At 40.6% G+C, this 17,898-nt stretch overlaps 1 protein-coding gene across 2 annotated transcripts in view; it reads left to right on the top strand.

The window, feature by feature from the left end:
- Positions 1-17,898, top strand: part of commd5 (COMM domain containing 5) — a 35,685-nt gene that overhangs the window by 15,706 nt on the left and 2,081 nt on the right. Inside the window, exons 5-7 of one of the 2 annotated variants that reach the window (XM_042074576.1) lie at positions 1,057-1,152; positions 1,353-1,428; positions 1,574-1,976. In XM_042074576.1, coding sequence (XP_041930510.1) covers positions 1,057-1,152; positions 1,353-1,428; positions 1,574-1,609 — 208 coding nt within the window. In that variant the 3' untranslated portion in view covers positions 1,610-1,976. Of the gene's footprint in view, positions 1-1,056; positions 1,153-1,352; positions 1,429-1,573; positions 1,977-17,898 lie in introns of those variants that run through there. The other variant, XM_042074575.1, reaches the window with a different exon arrangement.

The following is a 17,898-nucleotide window of genomic DNA, read 5'->3' as shown; positions in this document are numbered from 1 at the left end:
GGCACATTTACAGAAATGTTGATCAATGTGCACTGTCCTATTAAATAAATAAATAAATAAATAAAAAAATAAAAAAAAGCAAGACCTGAATGAGAGGAGTTGTGTTGGGAATGTCGGTGCAATGTCCCTGCTATAATGCCTTTTCAAGCAGTTCATCATCACCTGCGAGTTGAAGGGTCATAGGACGTAAAGACTTAAACACATGACAAGTTTCCCGCATACTTGCAAATCTTTGGGAGAGCTGACTGATTATGATGTCCAGAGTTGCATTAAATACCTGCACTTTGAAGTATCTCTCTGCATCGGTTAAGCGCTCATCTTCCGATAGTTCGTCAAAATGACGCTTCACTCTCCGTGCTCTAACATTTTCAAATGTACTCTGAACCCCCCCCCCCCCCATTTATTTGCGAGCGTCTGCGCTGTAGCCTTGGCCTGGTCAAAAAAAAAGGAGGCGGGGCGGGGGTAGCGACGGGCCCCGGGAGGTCACGGGCCCTGATGCGACTGCACTTGCTGCACCTACTATAGTTACGCCACTGAGTCTTATCAAGACAAATTTGCTCAACGCACTGGCAGACAAATTTGCTTGTTTTTCGGACAAATTTGCTTAACGCACTAGCAGACAAATTTGCTTGTTTCAAGATGAGATGTCTTAAAATAAGTCAATTTTTTTTAAATTAAGTCAAATGATTTCACAAGAAAGCGCTAGGTAAGTCTCTTTTTATACTGAAAACAATATCAACTAGTTTTTTTTATTTTGATATAAGATTAATAACACTTGGTTAGATTTTGTTAGATAAGCAGTTTTTGCAGTGTACACTCTAGGGGCATGTTCATGGGGGCTCAGGAACATGCCCCCAGAGTGTAGCACTGTAGCTGCCTGGCAGCTGTTAGCTGCAGCAACTCGAGCTAGGTAGAACCGAATGTTTCAGAACCGTTTTTTTTTTACAGACAGTAGTCTGTGACCTTGAGAAACAGAGATCTATGTGAAAAATCACCAGAATTATTTAATTCATACATCTTGACTGTTTGATGACAACTTATGTTATTTGTTTTTAGACGAATGGTTCTGGAATCTATAGGCACTCATCAGGTTACACAGTTACCCAGCATCAAGGAATTCACATGGAGAGTAGATGTTGCCATTTCTACAAGGTATAGTCCAATGTTTCTAACATAACTACATAGGATGTTTGTGTATAGTCATCTAAAATGTTTAACTTTCAACATGAACATGTGCAAATCATGCCGTATATTTTCCTTCTCTAATTTCAATAGCCAGAGGCTTTGATTGAAGGTTTTTGTTACAAGTGCTTTTAAGTACTATAATAAACTGTCTGTTTCCTTCTATAAAGCTCTATTTCCCGGGCTCTTCAACCTTCAATACTTGGGCAGATTAAGCTCTCAGATGAAACAAGACATTGCTTTGAGGTAAACTTTGGTTCCAAATTTTTCTGCAGGTATCACTAGATGGCTAAGTTACTTTATCCGTCCACAAAGGAGTATTGTGGTGTTATATTCTCTATGCATTTATTCATATAATCTATGCATATATTCTCTTTGCATTGTCTCTCAGAATATGATTTCCCTCTCACTGTGCAGAAGGGACTAAGGACCAATCCCATTTCTCATTCTTACCCCTTCCCCTTCCCCCTTGTCCCTCGAAACAGAGAGACAATACATCGGGATGAGAATATTTCCCTTGGTAATGGTGGATCGGTTGACATTATGAAAGTGTTTGCTAGGGTGTTGCTAGGTTAATTGAAATGGTTGCTAGGATAAGAGATGAATGGATTGATGTAGATAGATGGAGAGATTGATCTCATGTGAAGTTGCCACCCGGGTTTAAAGAAAATACGAATAAAAGTATGTGGACACATTGTGTATCATTTGTGCACGTTTGCGCAGGAATAAAAAATGCTTAAACAGTCTTAAAGAAATGAAACATTATACATTTTACACCTGGTGCATCATGGCGCCAAGCGCAACACAAGTCTTGGTTCTCATCTAACACCCAATGCAGTGATGATTCTTCCGCCAAGCACTCAAGTTCACAAGTTGTTAAGGATGTAAAGGTTATCTGTGTAATGGTAAACCACTGTGAAATTTGCAAAGATAACAATTACCATTTTCAATTAGCAATTCAATTATTTTTAATTTTATATAATTATTTGATGGATAAGGCTATTACATTTGTGTCATAGGCTGCAGATAGCCTACCGGTAGTTTCAATTGTAGATAGGCCTATACTCTTTAAAGTTAATAGCAGTTTCCTCACATTCCTTCTTGTTTCGGATTTAACAACAGTGCATTAGATTAGGCTATAATTTAAATGTACATTTAAACTCTATTTTCTTCTTTCCATCTCGCAAACTTTAGCCTAGGCCTACTATAGGCTACAGTATGGCACATTATCGTTTATCTTTCGGCTATTTCGCAAAAGCCTCTTGTTCTGATAACAACATAAACACAACACCAACAAATAGGCTACAATATAACGACTTGAGTTATTTGCTGTTTAAATCGGAATTGTCCACGGTGTTATGGGTCCATTTATCTGCAACGCAACATGGCTACAACAACATCTATCTTAAGAAATACAGGAGCATATGCTGAAGAGTGATTACTGCGTAGCATGCCAGAATATCCCCAAACTCCCAGATGTACATTAAAATTGATCTTTTCGGTAGGCTAGTCATTTCCAACTTCACAAGCTGATGGTGCTCAAAATGCAACACAACCATGTTCAAAGCAGGATGAGGACAACCTGAGGTTGTGTGTGTGTGAGCTAGAATTTAACAGCTTTGAACGTATTTAACATTGTTTCATGAGTGTAATTGAGATTGAGAATTGTGGGAAAACTGAGGAGTCAGTGCATCACCAAACCCTATAATAGTAGTGGGCCAGACCTAGTAGGCGTTATCTATCCAACCACCTAGATATGGCACTGTAGAATGGTTATAGAAAAGTTTGAGAACCTGTGGCCTAAAACATTGACGTTTTGGGCAATATTGGTGGTTGTATGTTAGATCTGAACTGAATTGGGTCGCGATAGTCTGTCATTTTTAAAAAGTGGGTCCCCAGAAAGGTTGGGGAAACACTGCTGTAAGCTACAGAATGATACTAAAGATCACCTCGTTGAAGTCATACAGTAGACTAGGCTAAATCAGAGCCTACTTTTTTGTATCAAACTGGGGCCAGAGATGATGGCCTTTGGCGAACAGTTTAGGCCTAAATGTGACCCTGCAAGGCGAAACCAGTCGTTTTGGTCAAATTTACAAAATTAAGTTAATGTGCTCACATGAACGGCCATTGACTAAGCTTTCCAACGATATGTATATCGAGGGTATTGCAAAAAGTATCGCTAAGATAACCGCATCCAAAGTTGGCATGGTTCTCCTGTTACGATACGCCAGAAGAGGAGAAAATCACCTTTTTAAGTAAATTGTCACGTGCGATAGTGTGAGGACACAGCTATTACTAGCCTTATGGTAGCGTGACTTTGAAGCGGACGTTAGCCGTTCCAACAGAGTTGCCAATATCTAGTCTGACAGGAATTTAAGTGTGCTAAGGTTAGATTGGAAATGACTCTTACTCATTCCAAGGACCCAGTGATGAGGAGAGTTGCACCCACAGTTACCCCTTTCATGCCCGTGCCAAACATTCCATTTTTGGTGCTGGATGACCTCCTTACACAAAAAAACTTATTTCTTGAGTATAATACATACCATCAATGGGATATACATACCATTGTAATCAGAAGGATTTGATATAGTAATGAACAGTCTTTGAAAATCCTCTCCAAATGTATACCGAAATTCGTTAAAATTTAATTTCATTCACATAAAAATGAATTTTTATCATATTTCTATACGAGATAGAGAAAAATATAGAGTGTATGACATGTTCCGCAAGTTGTGGGCTATTTAACAAAAAAGACTGAATTGGAATATCATTAACCTTTCAAAAGTTATGATGAAAGGAAACGGGATTTAGAATGTTGACAGAATTCACATTCTCTTTCTCACCAAAAACATAAAAGTATGCATAAAAACTAATAATGAAGTCAGACACAATGGTTTAGATTTATTTGGTCCATAAGAATAAACCATTTATTTGTATATAAGCAAATGCTACAGTCAATAATAATGATATATAAAAGAAAAACATGTACCTTACCAGTAATACAGGAAGTAAGTATACTGTATATTTATTGAAGATCAATTCTGAATAGAGACATAAAATACATTTTATACATACATAGATACAACGTCCTTATATAAATTAGTGTAATATGAAAATTATATACATCTATAAAATGTATTATTTATTAGAGATGCACCGATTGCAATTTTCTGGGCCGATACCGATTTCCGATTTTTCATAGAGTTTGACCTGCCGATACCGATTTTAGCCGATTCCGATTTCATTTCTTCTAACCATTTTACAGCACACACACAAATAGTTATTTTCTATCTTTTCTTTGATAGAACATGTTAATATAGACATGTAATCAACTTATCAATAATGAAATGGCTGTTAAAAAAATGGAACTGGTGAGCAGACAGATTCTTCTTCAAGTCTAACTTCAGCTGCAGTATCAAATTATGGATTAAGTTAAGTTATGGAACACCCATTTTATTCTTCTCACATCCAATATCCAACTAAAGATATAACAAAAATGGGCATGATACATTTGAACATGCTACCATGTAACATATTTTCATATGCATTGATGAATTTATGGGAGGGCGAGGGAAAAGTGGTTGTAGCCTAGGCTATCACCAAACACAGGGGAGGAGAAGTGCGATTAGGTGCTCCACCATATATGAAAACAGTGCACGTCTGTTTTGCGGTGAAAAAATTAAATCCAAATTCCGGTTAAATGCATCAATTAGGCTATAGAAACTTTCAGAGACGGCTGATTCAGTATTCAGTTTTCTTCATTGTAGGCTACTATGTCAAAAGCAACTTTAACGTTTGTTTGACTTTCTAATAGGCTATCATTTGTTCACTTTCACGACATCCACTTCTCAATCTACTAGGGTATTTTAAGCCCTAGTCTACTGCAGTAAATAGTTCCGAGTATTTTTTTTTTAAGTGGAGTAGAACTACTAGGGCTACTGTATGTTGCTGCTTGTTGACATCTTATTATGTAGCCTATGATCTCTAAACTTTGATTATTTCTAATGTCGCAATCGGTTATCTCCGTTCAGCAGCGCTTGTGGTTCAGCTGTGGGCACGCAATTAGCGGCAGTGACGGGCGGTGATGAGCGATGTTTACGTAGCCTAATGAAGTGACAGCTTAGTAAATTCCACGCAGTAGGCCAATGGCAAAGCACAGCGTTTGCTGCATAGAAAAACTCAGTAGCCTATTAGCGCTTTCTTTGTAGCCCTACATCCAGCCCTGAGTGTTGGCCTGATTGCTAGCTTCTTCAAACTTTGCAAACTCAGCTGGGTGTTGTTACAATTGTGGCGCACAAGTGCATTTGACCGGGATAAAATCGGCATGTCTCAGACTGACCGGCCGGTCGCCGGTCATGGCCGATCACGTGAAAATCGGCCGATTCCGGTCACCAGCCGATCTATCGGTGCATCTCTATTATTTATGAAAAGCTAGGAATACAATCAACTTCAAAAATCTATGTGTTCTAAACATTTGAAAGTGGATTACATAGAACAAGCATGTTGAGAATAAACACATACACATATATACACACACACACACAGAGGAGGATAGGGAAAGGTGGGGTGGGGAATCTGAAGGTTAAACACACAAGACCTATGACTCATAACGAAACGCATCCCCTTCTGTAGAATGCCAAATCTGACAGCAATTTTGTTTACCAAAAAAACAGTCACCTACCGCTAAACTCCAGGCCATACAAGCTACTTTAGTGTTATTCTGTATTGTATTTATAACAAAGCCAACACATTTTCTTTGGCTCCTGCTGTACAGGAATATGTACTTGATGAAAAGACGACAGAGTAGTAGTTGGAGAAGCTGAAGGCGAGGCTGAAATTTTGACGGAAATGCCTGCCAGCTTTCTGGCTGTAGCTACCAAACCTAGGTTCAACACCAGATTCTGCATTGGCAAACTTGAAATTAGGGCTGCACGATATTAGGAAAACATGCGATATGCGATAACATTATTGAGTACTGCGATAACGATATAACTTGCAATATTTAAAACTTGCAATAAAAATTTAATGTAAATATTTCAACCTCATACGCTGCGCATCCCACGTTATTAGGCTACCGGCATGCCGAGTGCAGCGGAAAGTGAAAGTAAGGGGTTGCGATCGCACAGTCCAACGAAGTAAGCTAAACAACTTTTACAAATAACGAATCCTGATTACCTCTCTGCTGCTGTCTGGGGCTTTTGCTAAATGCAAATCATGAAATACAAGCCTTACAGTGAAAGACAGATATCTTCTGATCCTATAACGATAACGAAAGAAATTGTTTATTTTAACACGGTGGAGGACGCATTTGGCGCTGTGTTTGTAACACGTCATCCTTAATAAAACCAAAATATTTCCATAGAACAGACATGCTTTTCCTTTTAGTCACCAATTCCTCTTCACCCACGTGTAACCTACCTCGCTCGACTCACTATCTTCAGCCATCACGACATTAGCTCCCGCCTCAACACCTTAAAACACCACACACCTAAACTGGTAGGGGACAGGCTTCTAGGGCAGCATGACTGCATCGGTTTGGTAAAATATGTTGACATTCAGAATGTGAATACACCATAGACTGTATGGAATGCGCACGGGACAGAAAATGTATCGAAATTTATCGAAAATTAAGTAATCTTTGCGGTATGTCCATCGCAAATGTTGATATCGCGATAACGACATATTTTAGATTTAAGAAACTACTGACAACGGCAATGTCAATGGAGAAAAAGTGTACACAATATGTATTTCTCATTTGGTCAACGCTCCCTGATCCCTTCAGATACTTGGTTCCCCAGTAGCAATGGATATTAGGGAGGGAAGCGAAGTCCCATGTCAATGATCAATCCCAGAAAACTGTGAAACTCTTCTGGGGTCTCTTCGTCCCATGCCCCTGCACTGTGTGTTTGCATACGACGGCCTACTAAGCACAACCTCCCACCCCTTCCAGTTGGTAAAACCACATATGCCTGGGACAACAAGATATAAAAAACAACATAAGTCTATTTCACAGTGTTTTAGTGGCAGTCTACACCACCCTACCCACGCCACCTAAATCTATTCCTTCTTCCTCACATGGTCTTCAACATTGTGAGCGCAAGCTCACAGGCCTGCAAGGAGGTCTGTGTAGGTCTTGTCATCCTCCATCTGAAACAACAGTAAAATCATACAAATTGAATACCTTTATTAATTAAAAAAATTAAATCGCAAAACTACAGATGCGTGCATGTGTGCACATACATACACAAGAAGAGGTAGCCTAAACTATTGAAGCATTCTGAGTAACTCAAAAATATTTAGAAGTATGAAAAGTCATTTTATTACACATGGGTTTAGCTACCCTAAATCTGATTGCCTGGCTGGCATTAAGATAAAGACCGATTACATTTCACCTAGTGAAACTGCTGAAATGCAATAATGACATTTCTGACATAATATGTGATTTCACATTATGTTTTCTATAACTACATATTGAGAAGAGTAGAATATCAAGTCATGCCATCTTAGAAAATGTTGAGACAAGCACATCTGATGTTTGTAATTTAGAAGTTAGCAAAGTAAAACAGTTCACTACAAACTGCCTAGCGAGGTAACATCCCGAGGAGAGGCAATAAGTTAATTAGCACTACATTTCTGACAGAATCCGTGATTTCACGTCTTGTTTTCTACATATTGAGAGGAGTAAAAATATCGCTCAACTTATTTCATGTAAGAGAATGAAACTTAGAAACGCGGCACCCATTGATTTATTCAGCTTTGGTATGCTATACTGACTTGCCCATATAATGGGCGGTGGTAGTGTAGTGGTTAAGGAGCTGGGCTAGCGTGCAGTAGCCTGAAAGTTGTCGGTTCAATTCCCGGCTTCCACCGTTGTGCCCTTGAGCAAGGCACTTAACCCCAAGTTGCTCTGGGGACAATGTGATCCCTTGTAATATAGCTGACATATGTAAGTCACTTTGGTCAAAAAGTGTCTGCTAAATGTAATGTAATGTAATGTAATAATGCTTACCTAACAAGCAAATTGGTACTAGAAAACAAACTTACTTACAGGTTATATACTAACAGGTTTTTAAATGATATTGTCAAATGAAAATAACTGATATCAAAAGCAAACGAGAATACTGCAAGCGGTTCAGAGTAATGCAGCTAGCTAAAGTTACATGATGATGCACTTAGCCCCCGCTATGCCATAATGTTGACGCTGATGAGAAAGCATATTACTGTCAAATAACATGATTTTATGACTACAAATTAAGATTAACCATAACTAGAAACGATGTAAAAACATATATTACCTCAGTTTATCCAGCTGTGTGGTTTCCAGTTGAGGTAAACTCCAACGAAGTGCAGGTGGCATCTGGCGGTCCATGTCAAAATGTACGACTGAAGTGAAAAGTTTTTTTCACGACTCATCTTCAAGTATCTAAAACATTTCGCGCCATAAACCCCTTAACCAATCATATCAAATTGAAGCTTATGTTGTCAGCATTACGGGGAAGATTTCAGAAATAAAATCAGTCATTGGACAGCTGAGATATTAGATGATTGGTCATTGTCAAATTTTTAACGAAATTAGAACGGTCGGGCTTGTAAGGGTTAATGCAGGGAGGAAGTGGAACCCAGAACAGGCAAGCAAGCTCAATCAGCATTGAGGCATAGGGATATAATGGGCCATGTGCAGCATGGGCGGGGCGGTCTAAGGGTGGACGTAAGTAAACCCTTGTGGAACAAGGCTTCTGCAGGAGAAACAGGGCAGTGGGTGAACTGGGAAGGCGTGGAAACAAAACGGATTAGATGGAAAGATCTACGGTGGGTCCCCGTTAAGTTTGGACGGGTTCCTTCATGAATCACGCACCCCATTTTCTCAGCAGAAATGGCACAAACTGCAGTTGACACAAACAACCACAAGGTGTCACTTGGGTGCCACTACTATTTTTGATGCGATTGACTTACTGCTTCCATGACTCAGCGGGGGCACGGGAACTTAAATTGATCACAGTAGTTTAAGCTTACACTTGACAAAACATTCTAATATGAAAATGTAGATGCAATTGTTGTAAAATGGTGCAGCTCCTTTAAGAAAGCACCGTGTGCAGGGATGGAGAGAGAGAAAGCAAGGGGATAGGCCTATGTGTGTTAGAACTTAGCGTGTGGAAAAAGTACGTGCTGTTGAGACTGGAGCGAGTCATATTCAAAATAATGCAAAAAAAAGCAATTATCCTCATTCATTGCAACCAAAGCATGCCTGCTTGCCGACGTTCAAACGAAAAATATATCAAAGCACCTTTTGCGTTTGAATGTAGCACGAAAAATTTTTTTTAAACAGCTGGACAAATGATTTAGCTAATTGATTATATAACCTGTATACCAGCAATTGTTGAACATTTACCTGTACAAGTACATTGACCGTAGCCCAGCCTAACAGCATGTTGTAGGCCTACTGTAAAAATTTCACTTAAATTGCAACCGCAACATGCCTGCTTGCCAACGTTCAAACGACAACGAAAAAGATAATAAAACAACAAGAGGGTTGAGTCTGAATGACACTGAGTTTTTAGACATTGAGTTTTTGTAGTTAAGAAATATTTTCGTATAAAAAAATGGTCATTCTTCAATCTCCTTCACTGACGCCTATGGAAAAGGCTTAACGTCCCAAAACAACGATCAATGATCATCAAATTTCTCTCTCACATTGCTCCTCATAACCATCTATAAAAAAGTGTTTTTTCTTTTCTTTTTGAGCACATCCGAATCCCAGGACATAACACACTGGACCTTATAATAGGCTCGAGATATAATTCCAAAGGGGGCAGATAGGGGCCACTGCACTTAAAACTTAAAAAGATGAAGCTTTCCGAACTTTGTTTGCGGCAAAGCAAGAAAATGTTTTTTTTCCTGAGTCAGGATATGGCGAGTCAGTGTCATTTATTTGTCCAATGTTAGCCTATAGATACAGACCAGTAGGCTACATCTTATCAATAGTTTGAATGTCGTGTGTGTTTCTGCTCATTGACAAATACCGTTCAGCACAATGATTCATGCCCAATTAATTCCCCCTGTTAAAGTGTTCGCCTTTGTTACACTATTTGGTTTCGTGATGTAGCCTATGATAAACACCATATGGCCAAATATGTGACTCAGCTAATGTTATAGGCTATACAATTGAATTTCCCCTCTTAAAGGCAAGCTGGTGTAGCTTATTAGACTAGGCTACTATTAAAATACACCGACGGTAGCCTTGGCTATGTGTAAAGTAAGCTATCGCATGATTTCATGCACGTAAGTGAAAAGGGCCTTGCATCTGTCAAGTTCGCACAGGGCCTCGCATCCCCTTGCGATGGCCCTGCAGCTCCTCCTAAGACAGCGAGGAAAAAGTTAAAATACGCGATAAACCCGGGAAAAGTTGACAGGTTTGTTTCGGTCCCGGTGATTATTTGTGAAATTGTGCAAACGACAGCCTTTTCAAGATATTTCAAGGAAGGAGTCGTAGCATGCAAGCTCCCAAATTGACCCAGTAGTCTAAGGCATCAATAAATTGTTGGGACTGGGGAGGGTCATGCGTTTTTTCTCAATCACTTTGGAGGGTCATAGAAAAAATTCTTGCTGGCGAGGGAGGGTCACGCTCCCAAAACTCCTCCGGTAGCCCCTTAATTAAATAAATAACGAACAGTCCCTAATTGATTAATAGCCTAGGCCTACACCAGCAATTGTTGAACATTGACCTGTACAGGACATTGACAGTAGCCCAGCCTAACAAGCAAATGTTGCAAAATACATCAAAAGACGCAATTAATCAGAAATAAATAATGTAATCTGCATCGCTTTATTTAACAAACTGCAAGCAACAAGAGCATTGAGTTCGCTGTAAGGCCAAACCCAAGAGCAAAGCCTATCTGTTAAGGCAGTCGATAGGCTATATAACGAGCTGTGTGCCTGGAAAGACGATAGATGACGGCTCTGGTCATCCCATACCCTCCCCCCACTTCCTGTAGCCTACCATTATGAAGGCCTGTAGCCTAAAACGACTCGTTGCCGTTTTGTGACATTAAGCTTTTTCACGTTAAGCCCCCCTCCCCCACCCCCTTCTTTCACAAGCAGTGGGGGAGCGCGGGGCACAAAGTAACACTTTTTGGTAGACAAAGGAGAGTTCTCCGCGCTTCTGTCGTTTGGCCACAATCCGTTGCAACCAGGCAAGGACAGATATTTTAGAGAGGAGAGACGCCGGTGCAGCTCAGATGTCTTCTTAATTTTCTTTATTCTTCAGTAAAAGGTGCAGAACGTTATTAAACGTTGACTAACATTTCGATGTGTCGATGTTTTTGACTAACGAACATCGAAACGTTAGTCAAAGTTTAATAATGTTCTGCACCTTTTACTAAAGAATAAAGAAAATTAAGAAGACATCTGAGCTGCACCGGCGTCTCTCCTTCTCTCTAACACTTTTTGGCTTTGGCTAAATATTTCTAAAATCATTTGAGTTTCACTAGTCACATGTTTTAACAAGCAACACTTGTTATTGAACTAATAACAGACGTGTGTCGAAAATTGACTTTATTTTCCATACGGAGAAGTAACATATGCAGAGTCTAACCAAGGTCAATCTTGCCAAAAAAGCCCTCAAACCTGAAAACACATGAGGCAAAAGTGCAAAACATCACAAAACTAACTAAACTAACACGCAAATATTTTTGTATTGCAATCATTGTAGCCTACAGTTGTAACAGCGCGTAACAGTCGTTTTACTCCCCGGATGCGCTCATTATAAAGAACGTTTAACGTGTCCCAAAAACAGCTATCAATTAATCACCAAACGTCTTATAAACAAGTATTGCCAGGAGCAACACCTTGCAAAAAATGATAACAATAGGCCTAGGCCTTTATATGGCTCTGCTCCTGCCTAGATTCGAACTCAGAACTACCTGAAAGTTGCAGACCTTTTTCTGGAAGTACGTGCATTAACCCACTCGACCGTCAGACAACGCTATCTGCTTCGAGTAGGCCTATTGGGTAGGACTGTAGCCTACATTGGTTGCTGTGGCACAGTCTTGAGTGACCGAATTCGTTTTTCTTTGTCATATGAATGCTGTCATTTTGTTAACATTACTGTTAAGGAGATGCTGTAGGCAAAGTCTATATTTCAACCTTGTTAGTGTAGTAAAAAAAATCAGAACTATTCACAAGGTTTCTGGGCAGCATATTTATGTTCTGTTAGCAAGCGAACTTCTTATGACTACCGACAAAGTAGCCTACTGCCAGCTGACGAAGCTCTCATTTTAAAACATTACCGAGAGACAGACACTGTACAATCAAGAAATCTTGCCACTGAATCCAAAGCTATGTTTAACATTATGTACAAGGCTTAGGCTACAGTGGACTAGCATGTTGCAGGGGCTGCTAAAAACACAGAGAAACGCACTGAAAACTCGGCCAATCACAGCCCTTGCTGTCGAATGCGCCGTCTGGTTCGACCGTGGAACTCCACAGCGGACTATGCTGCCCCCAAGCGGCTGCAGTTGTACTTACATTTCACCATTCACCATGATCGTGAATGAAGTGTCAATTTTTAACTGGGACCCACTGTATGGGGTATGGAAGCTGGTAGGATCAGATTTATGTTAGGTGCTACATATGATTTGTTCCCATCTCCCAATAACTTAAGTCAATGGTTTGGTGAGGATGATGAATGCACACTTTGTTTGTGTGTGGGCAGCCTCCACCATATCCTATCAGGGTGCAAGGTGAGTCTCACCCAGGGGCGGTATAGGTGGCGTCATAACCAAGTATTGAAATGTGTGGCAGCGGCAATTGAGGATAAAAGGAGAGAAGTCAATTCATTAGCAGCTAGTAAAGGGGTTAGGCAAATTAACTTTGTACGTCAGGGGGATAAACCTCATTTTGTGACAGCCAGGTGTAAAACCGGCCAGTTGGAAAATGGAGCGGGCTGGGAAACAAAGGTTGGCTCGAATCTTGGCCAGCAGATGGTGGTACCTCCACATATAGTGAGTACTAAACTAAGACCTGACTTAATTCTGTGGTTGGATTCAGAGAAGATGGTTTACTTCATTGAACTTACTGTCCCTTGGGAAGACTGAGTGGAAGAGGCCAATGAGCTGAAGAGAGCTGGGAAACAAAGGTTGGCTCGAATCTTGGCCAGCAGATGGTGGTACCTCCACATATAGTGAGTACTAAACTAAGACCTGACTTAATTCTGTGGTTGGATTCAGAGAAGATAGTTTACTTCATTGAACTTACTGTCCCTTGGGAAGACGGAGTGGAAGAGGCCAATGAGCTGAAGAGAGCGAAATACACTGAAATAGCAGAGGAGGCAGCCAAGCGAGGTTGGAGTGCATGATTAAGGCCTATTGAAATCGGTGCACGAGGGTTTGTGGCCAGGGCCCAGTTCCCCGAAAGCATCGTAAGCCTAAGAGCATCGTAAAGTCTTAAGATTTGCCGACTGTTTCCCGAAACCATCGTAGCTTAAGAGCGTCGTGAAAACACTCGTAGATCTACGAGTGCTCCAGAGTTCTCGTTACCGGCTGAGCGCGTCTTAACAGGCACTTCTCACTGAGGTCACCAACAGGACATACAGGGGAATTACAACTTAGAATACATTAACCAACTTACGTTCCCATTCTTTATTGTGTTTACTTGTGCTGAATCAGATTTTAGCGTGCAAAATAGCATACATTTAATGGTCATAATAATGTGATTAAAAAATGCAATCAAGTTACGAAACGAGATGTTGCCAGAATAGTTTGACATTATCTTTGCCAAGTGAAGGCTATATTTTATTAGGCCTATGAGGTAAAAACAGAGAAAGGAACATGTGGTTAGTGCTAGTGCTGCGTCAAAATCTAAGCCTACTATGTTATTTAAGCCTACACATTTCCTCACTTTCTTAGCCTACTCGACCTCTTTCTTATCTTCAAATATCTTCTTAAGTGACAGACATAAACGGTGCAACAATCTAATCTTAGATAATTATTATTCATGTCTGTGTGTGGTATATAACCTACTTGGGATGCTTACATGGGGATGTCAAAGTTTTTCTATTTTCGCATTGATGTGAATTAAAGTGTAAACGGTAGGCCTATAGCTGTGACGTGCAGTCACATCACCCTCAAATTAGAGGATATTTCAGAACTATTAACGTGGACAGCTTCCCTTAAGAGCATCTTAAGAGCAGTGCACGAGCGTTCACGCTACAAGCATGTTCGGGAAACAGTCGGAAAAAACAAACGAACGATCGTAAGATGAATCGTAGAAAATCTTCGGAAGAGCGTGTCTCCGTCGTTATCGGGAGACTGGGACCAGGTCTGCTATTAGCTTGCTGTCTGAATTGGCCATTTGTGGACGAAGTCTAAGGCAGGTGGTTAGTAACATGTCCTTGGCAGCAGAACGAGCAAGCAAATGGTTGTGGGTAAGGAGAAGTTACCCTTACTGGGGCGCAAGCTAAGGTAAGCTAACTGGCTCATTTGTTTTGTTTTGTGTTTGTGATGGACTGTGCCTAGGTTGATGGTGGTTGGCTAGGGTTTTTATGGTTATGGTTCAGTCCGCATCAACTGGACAGACCAACCTAGCCAACCTAGACCATGCCTAGGTTGGTTAAGAGTATTTGGATATTTTATTGTGGTAATATGGTGGCAACATGGGGCGTAAGCTAACTGGCTCATTTGATTTGTTTTGTGTTTGTGATGGACTGTGCCTAGGTTGATGGTGGTTGGCTAGGGTTTTTATGGTTATGGTTCAGTCCGCATCAACGGGACGGACCAACCTAGCCAACCTAGACCATGCCCAGGCTGGTTAAAAGTATTTTGGGTATTGGATATTTCAATGTGGTAATATGGTGGCAGCATGGAGGGGAGTGTCTCCAGGATGCTGGTTTCACTGTTAAGCCTTCATGAGGTGTCGTGGTCCTTACTTAACGAAACATCGGTGAATAAGGGTGCCCACTTGATAACCCCAATGACATGCCATATACTATATACTGCTGTTGGATGGGCCATTTGTCTTGTGTTTGTGACCATTGGTTGGCAGATTTGTGGTTAGCGTGCTTTATTTTTAAAGTCCATTTGAGTAGGGGCTTCTGAATGTGTTTTTACCTTGGATTTTGGCACAAGGGATTATAACATCTAATCCTGTGTATTAATGTAATGTTGGGTGACAAACTTAGGAGACAGTAGGCGAGTGTGATTCACTGATATTAATATTAGCTGTGCTAGATAGACTTGCATGCATGTTACAAGGACACTGGGTCATGTCATGTAAGGAATATGGTACTGCAAATAAATGGAAACATAGCCTACATTGCAGAGCCACTTCAACTTTATTCATTTATGGTGAATAAATGTTACACTACTGTGCACATCCCCACGCTTTTCTGAGGTGATGATGCTACCACATTAGCGGAGGTGGAACTATCCTAATATTAACTAGATGTACCGCATAGGGATGGCGAAATTTAAAAAAAATCTTAACCGGCCACTGAGCCTCATTAACCGGTTAAAGTCGGTCACCGAAAATTCTATAACTGCCATTTATGATACCCGTGTCCTGTCGCGCGTCTTTCTCTGCCCGTGAAACAAGTTATCCCCCCATTTTAGAATGGTTAGGCTCCCGTCACACAATGTTAGTTTGTGCCCTTTGTATTATACATTTTCCCCAATCATTGTCCACTACTTGTGGAGGAATAAGGGTTTTGTTTTGGGGAGAAAAATAATTGCTTTCCCTGCGCACCCACGCACAGGCACACATTACGCACAACGTCGACCTTCCATGCAACGAGGCACCGAGCTCGGGCTATAAAAAGCTCACGTTACAAAGTCACAAACAGAATGCTACATTTGGTGGTGTTACAGGAAAGTATATTAACCAAAGTCTTCGTAAAACAACTTACCGATTGCCAACAGCCTCTGTAGCGTGCTGCACAAAATCCTTTGCAATAAGTTCCTGTCGTCATGCCATTTAAGTACAGATGAATAATAAAACACAACAAGTAGGCATATGCTAAGTTAGTCTTTCGTGTCTTCGTTTGCCATTACATTGTTACAATTATCATCATGCCATAGTCAACACGCAGCCACTAACAAGCAGTGAAGTTTGTCACAATATTGCAGTCAGGATTGCAATAGGCTACACGCAACACTTAACTTCTCACGTCAAAATGATTGTGAGAATGGTGTAATAACGATCAGAACCATTTCTACATTTTTAAATTTATTTTTATTTTCAAGAGACTCAACGGTGAACTTGAACTTGAAACATGTTTAAAACGGCAAACATGAACATATAAACACCGTGTGAAATAGGCCAAGGGCCTACATTAAGCTAAAGAAAAACTGTGAGTGATCATATCGCCCCATACAATACAACACCAATAACACGTGTGTGCGCAGTGTAATAACAGATGCTGGCTGGCATTCGAGAGCTTTAAAAATAGTGTTTTTTTTTTTAACCGGCGGCAGACATTTTTAGCCGGTCAACGTTGATTCGGTCAACCACCGGTTAAACGGCTACCGGTTAACATCCCTAGTACCGCAGAGCAGTACAAAATATGACCGCCGCCTAGTCCACAAAAATAAATCACACTGAAAGGCCTAAATGATTCTAACTGTCTCACTAAATTGCATTATCCACACACAATTCTCACTGGTATCTGCTAGACAACAAGTACCAAAACATGATTAGTTCATAAATTTCATATGTAAAATTCATTTTATACAACCCCACCTCCATCTTGCCTGTTCATAATTCTGAGAAATTCTTGAATTGTGTGCATGTACATGTTTATGTTATGTGTGTGGGTGTGTGTGTGTGTGCTTGTGTGTGTGCCTGCGTATGTGCCTGTGCATGCATGCGTACGTATGTCTACTGTGTGAGTATGTGTCATACGTATGATTACTGTGAATGTATGTGTGTGCGTGTGTATCTGTTTGTGCACATGAAATGGGTTAACAGGACCCCTGGAGGCAAACATACGGAAAAAAATGGTCATTCTAGGCCCTACAGTTTTCAAGATATTCACAGAGAACTGTGTCTGCCCTACCCTCCTTTCGGGGGGTCCAGTCCAGCGGGGGGGCTACAGATCAAAACGAAAAACGACGGTTCCATGCTATCCATGTGGGGTTACATGTCCACCAAGTTTTGTGTACCCCGGTCTTTCAGTGTCCCGGGAATCCTTGTTGGTGTACGTCACTAAATGTACACATAAATTATTTTATTGTAAGGCCCCCCATGAACGAAAGTACACAAAACTTGGCATGCATTCGGAGGGTGTCATAATGATCCTACACTTTTAATTTTGTGCAGTTTTGACCTTGTCAGCCAGAGATATTGTGATGAAAACACCTAATTTTTTGCTTTTTAATTTTGAACTAGGTGGCGCTATACATGAAATAAGTGGTAATGAGATGGGTTGACATGCCCCCTTAAGACCAACATACATAAAAAAGGTGGACCTCCTAGGCCCTACGGTTCTCGAGATATTCACAGAAAACTGTCTCCCATGAAGCTCGCAGTTTAGCTTTGAACAACCTGTTGACACCAATATCTAGCGGCTGGAGTTCTTTAGTTAATCCACCCAGAATGACGGCAAGCACCGAATTAGTTTGCTTAACTTGGTTTTTGACAGCATCGGTGAGATGGGCGTGCATGGAGTCGTAGATCAATAGGGACGGATAGTTGTGAAAAAAGCCATCCGGTCTCTTGACGTAAATT

This window comes from Alosa sapidissima, chromosome 20 (assembly GCF_018492685.1).
Source record: "Alosa sapidissima isolate fAloSap1 chromosome 20, fAloSap1.pri, whole genome shotgun sequence".
Lineage (NCBI taxonomy): Eukaryota > Metazoa > Chordata > Actinopteri > Clupeiformes > Clupeidae > Alosa > Alosa sapidissima.
Note: the sequence above shows the minus strand (reverse complement) of the source record. Positions and strands in the feature narration are given on the sequence as shown.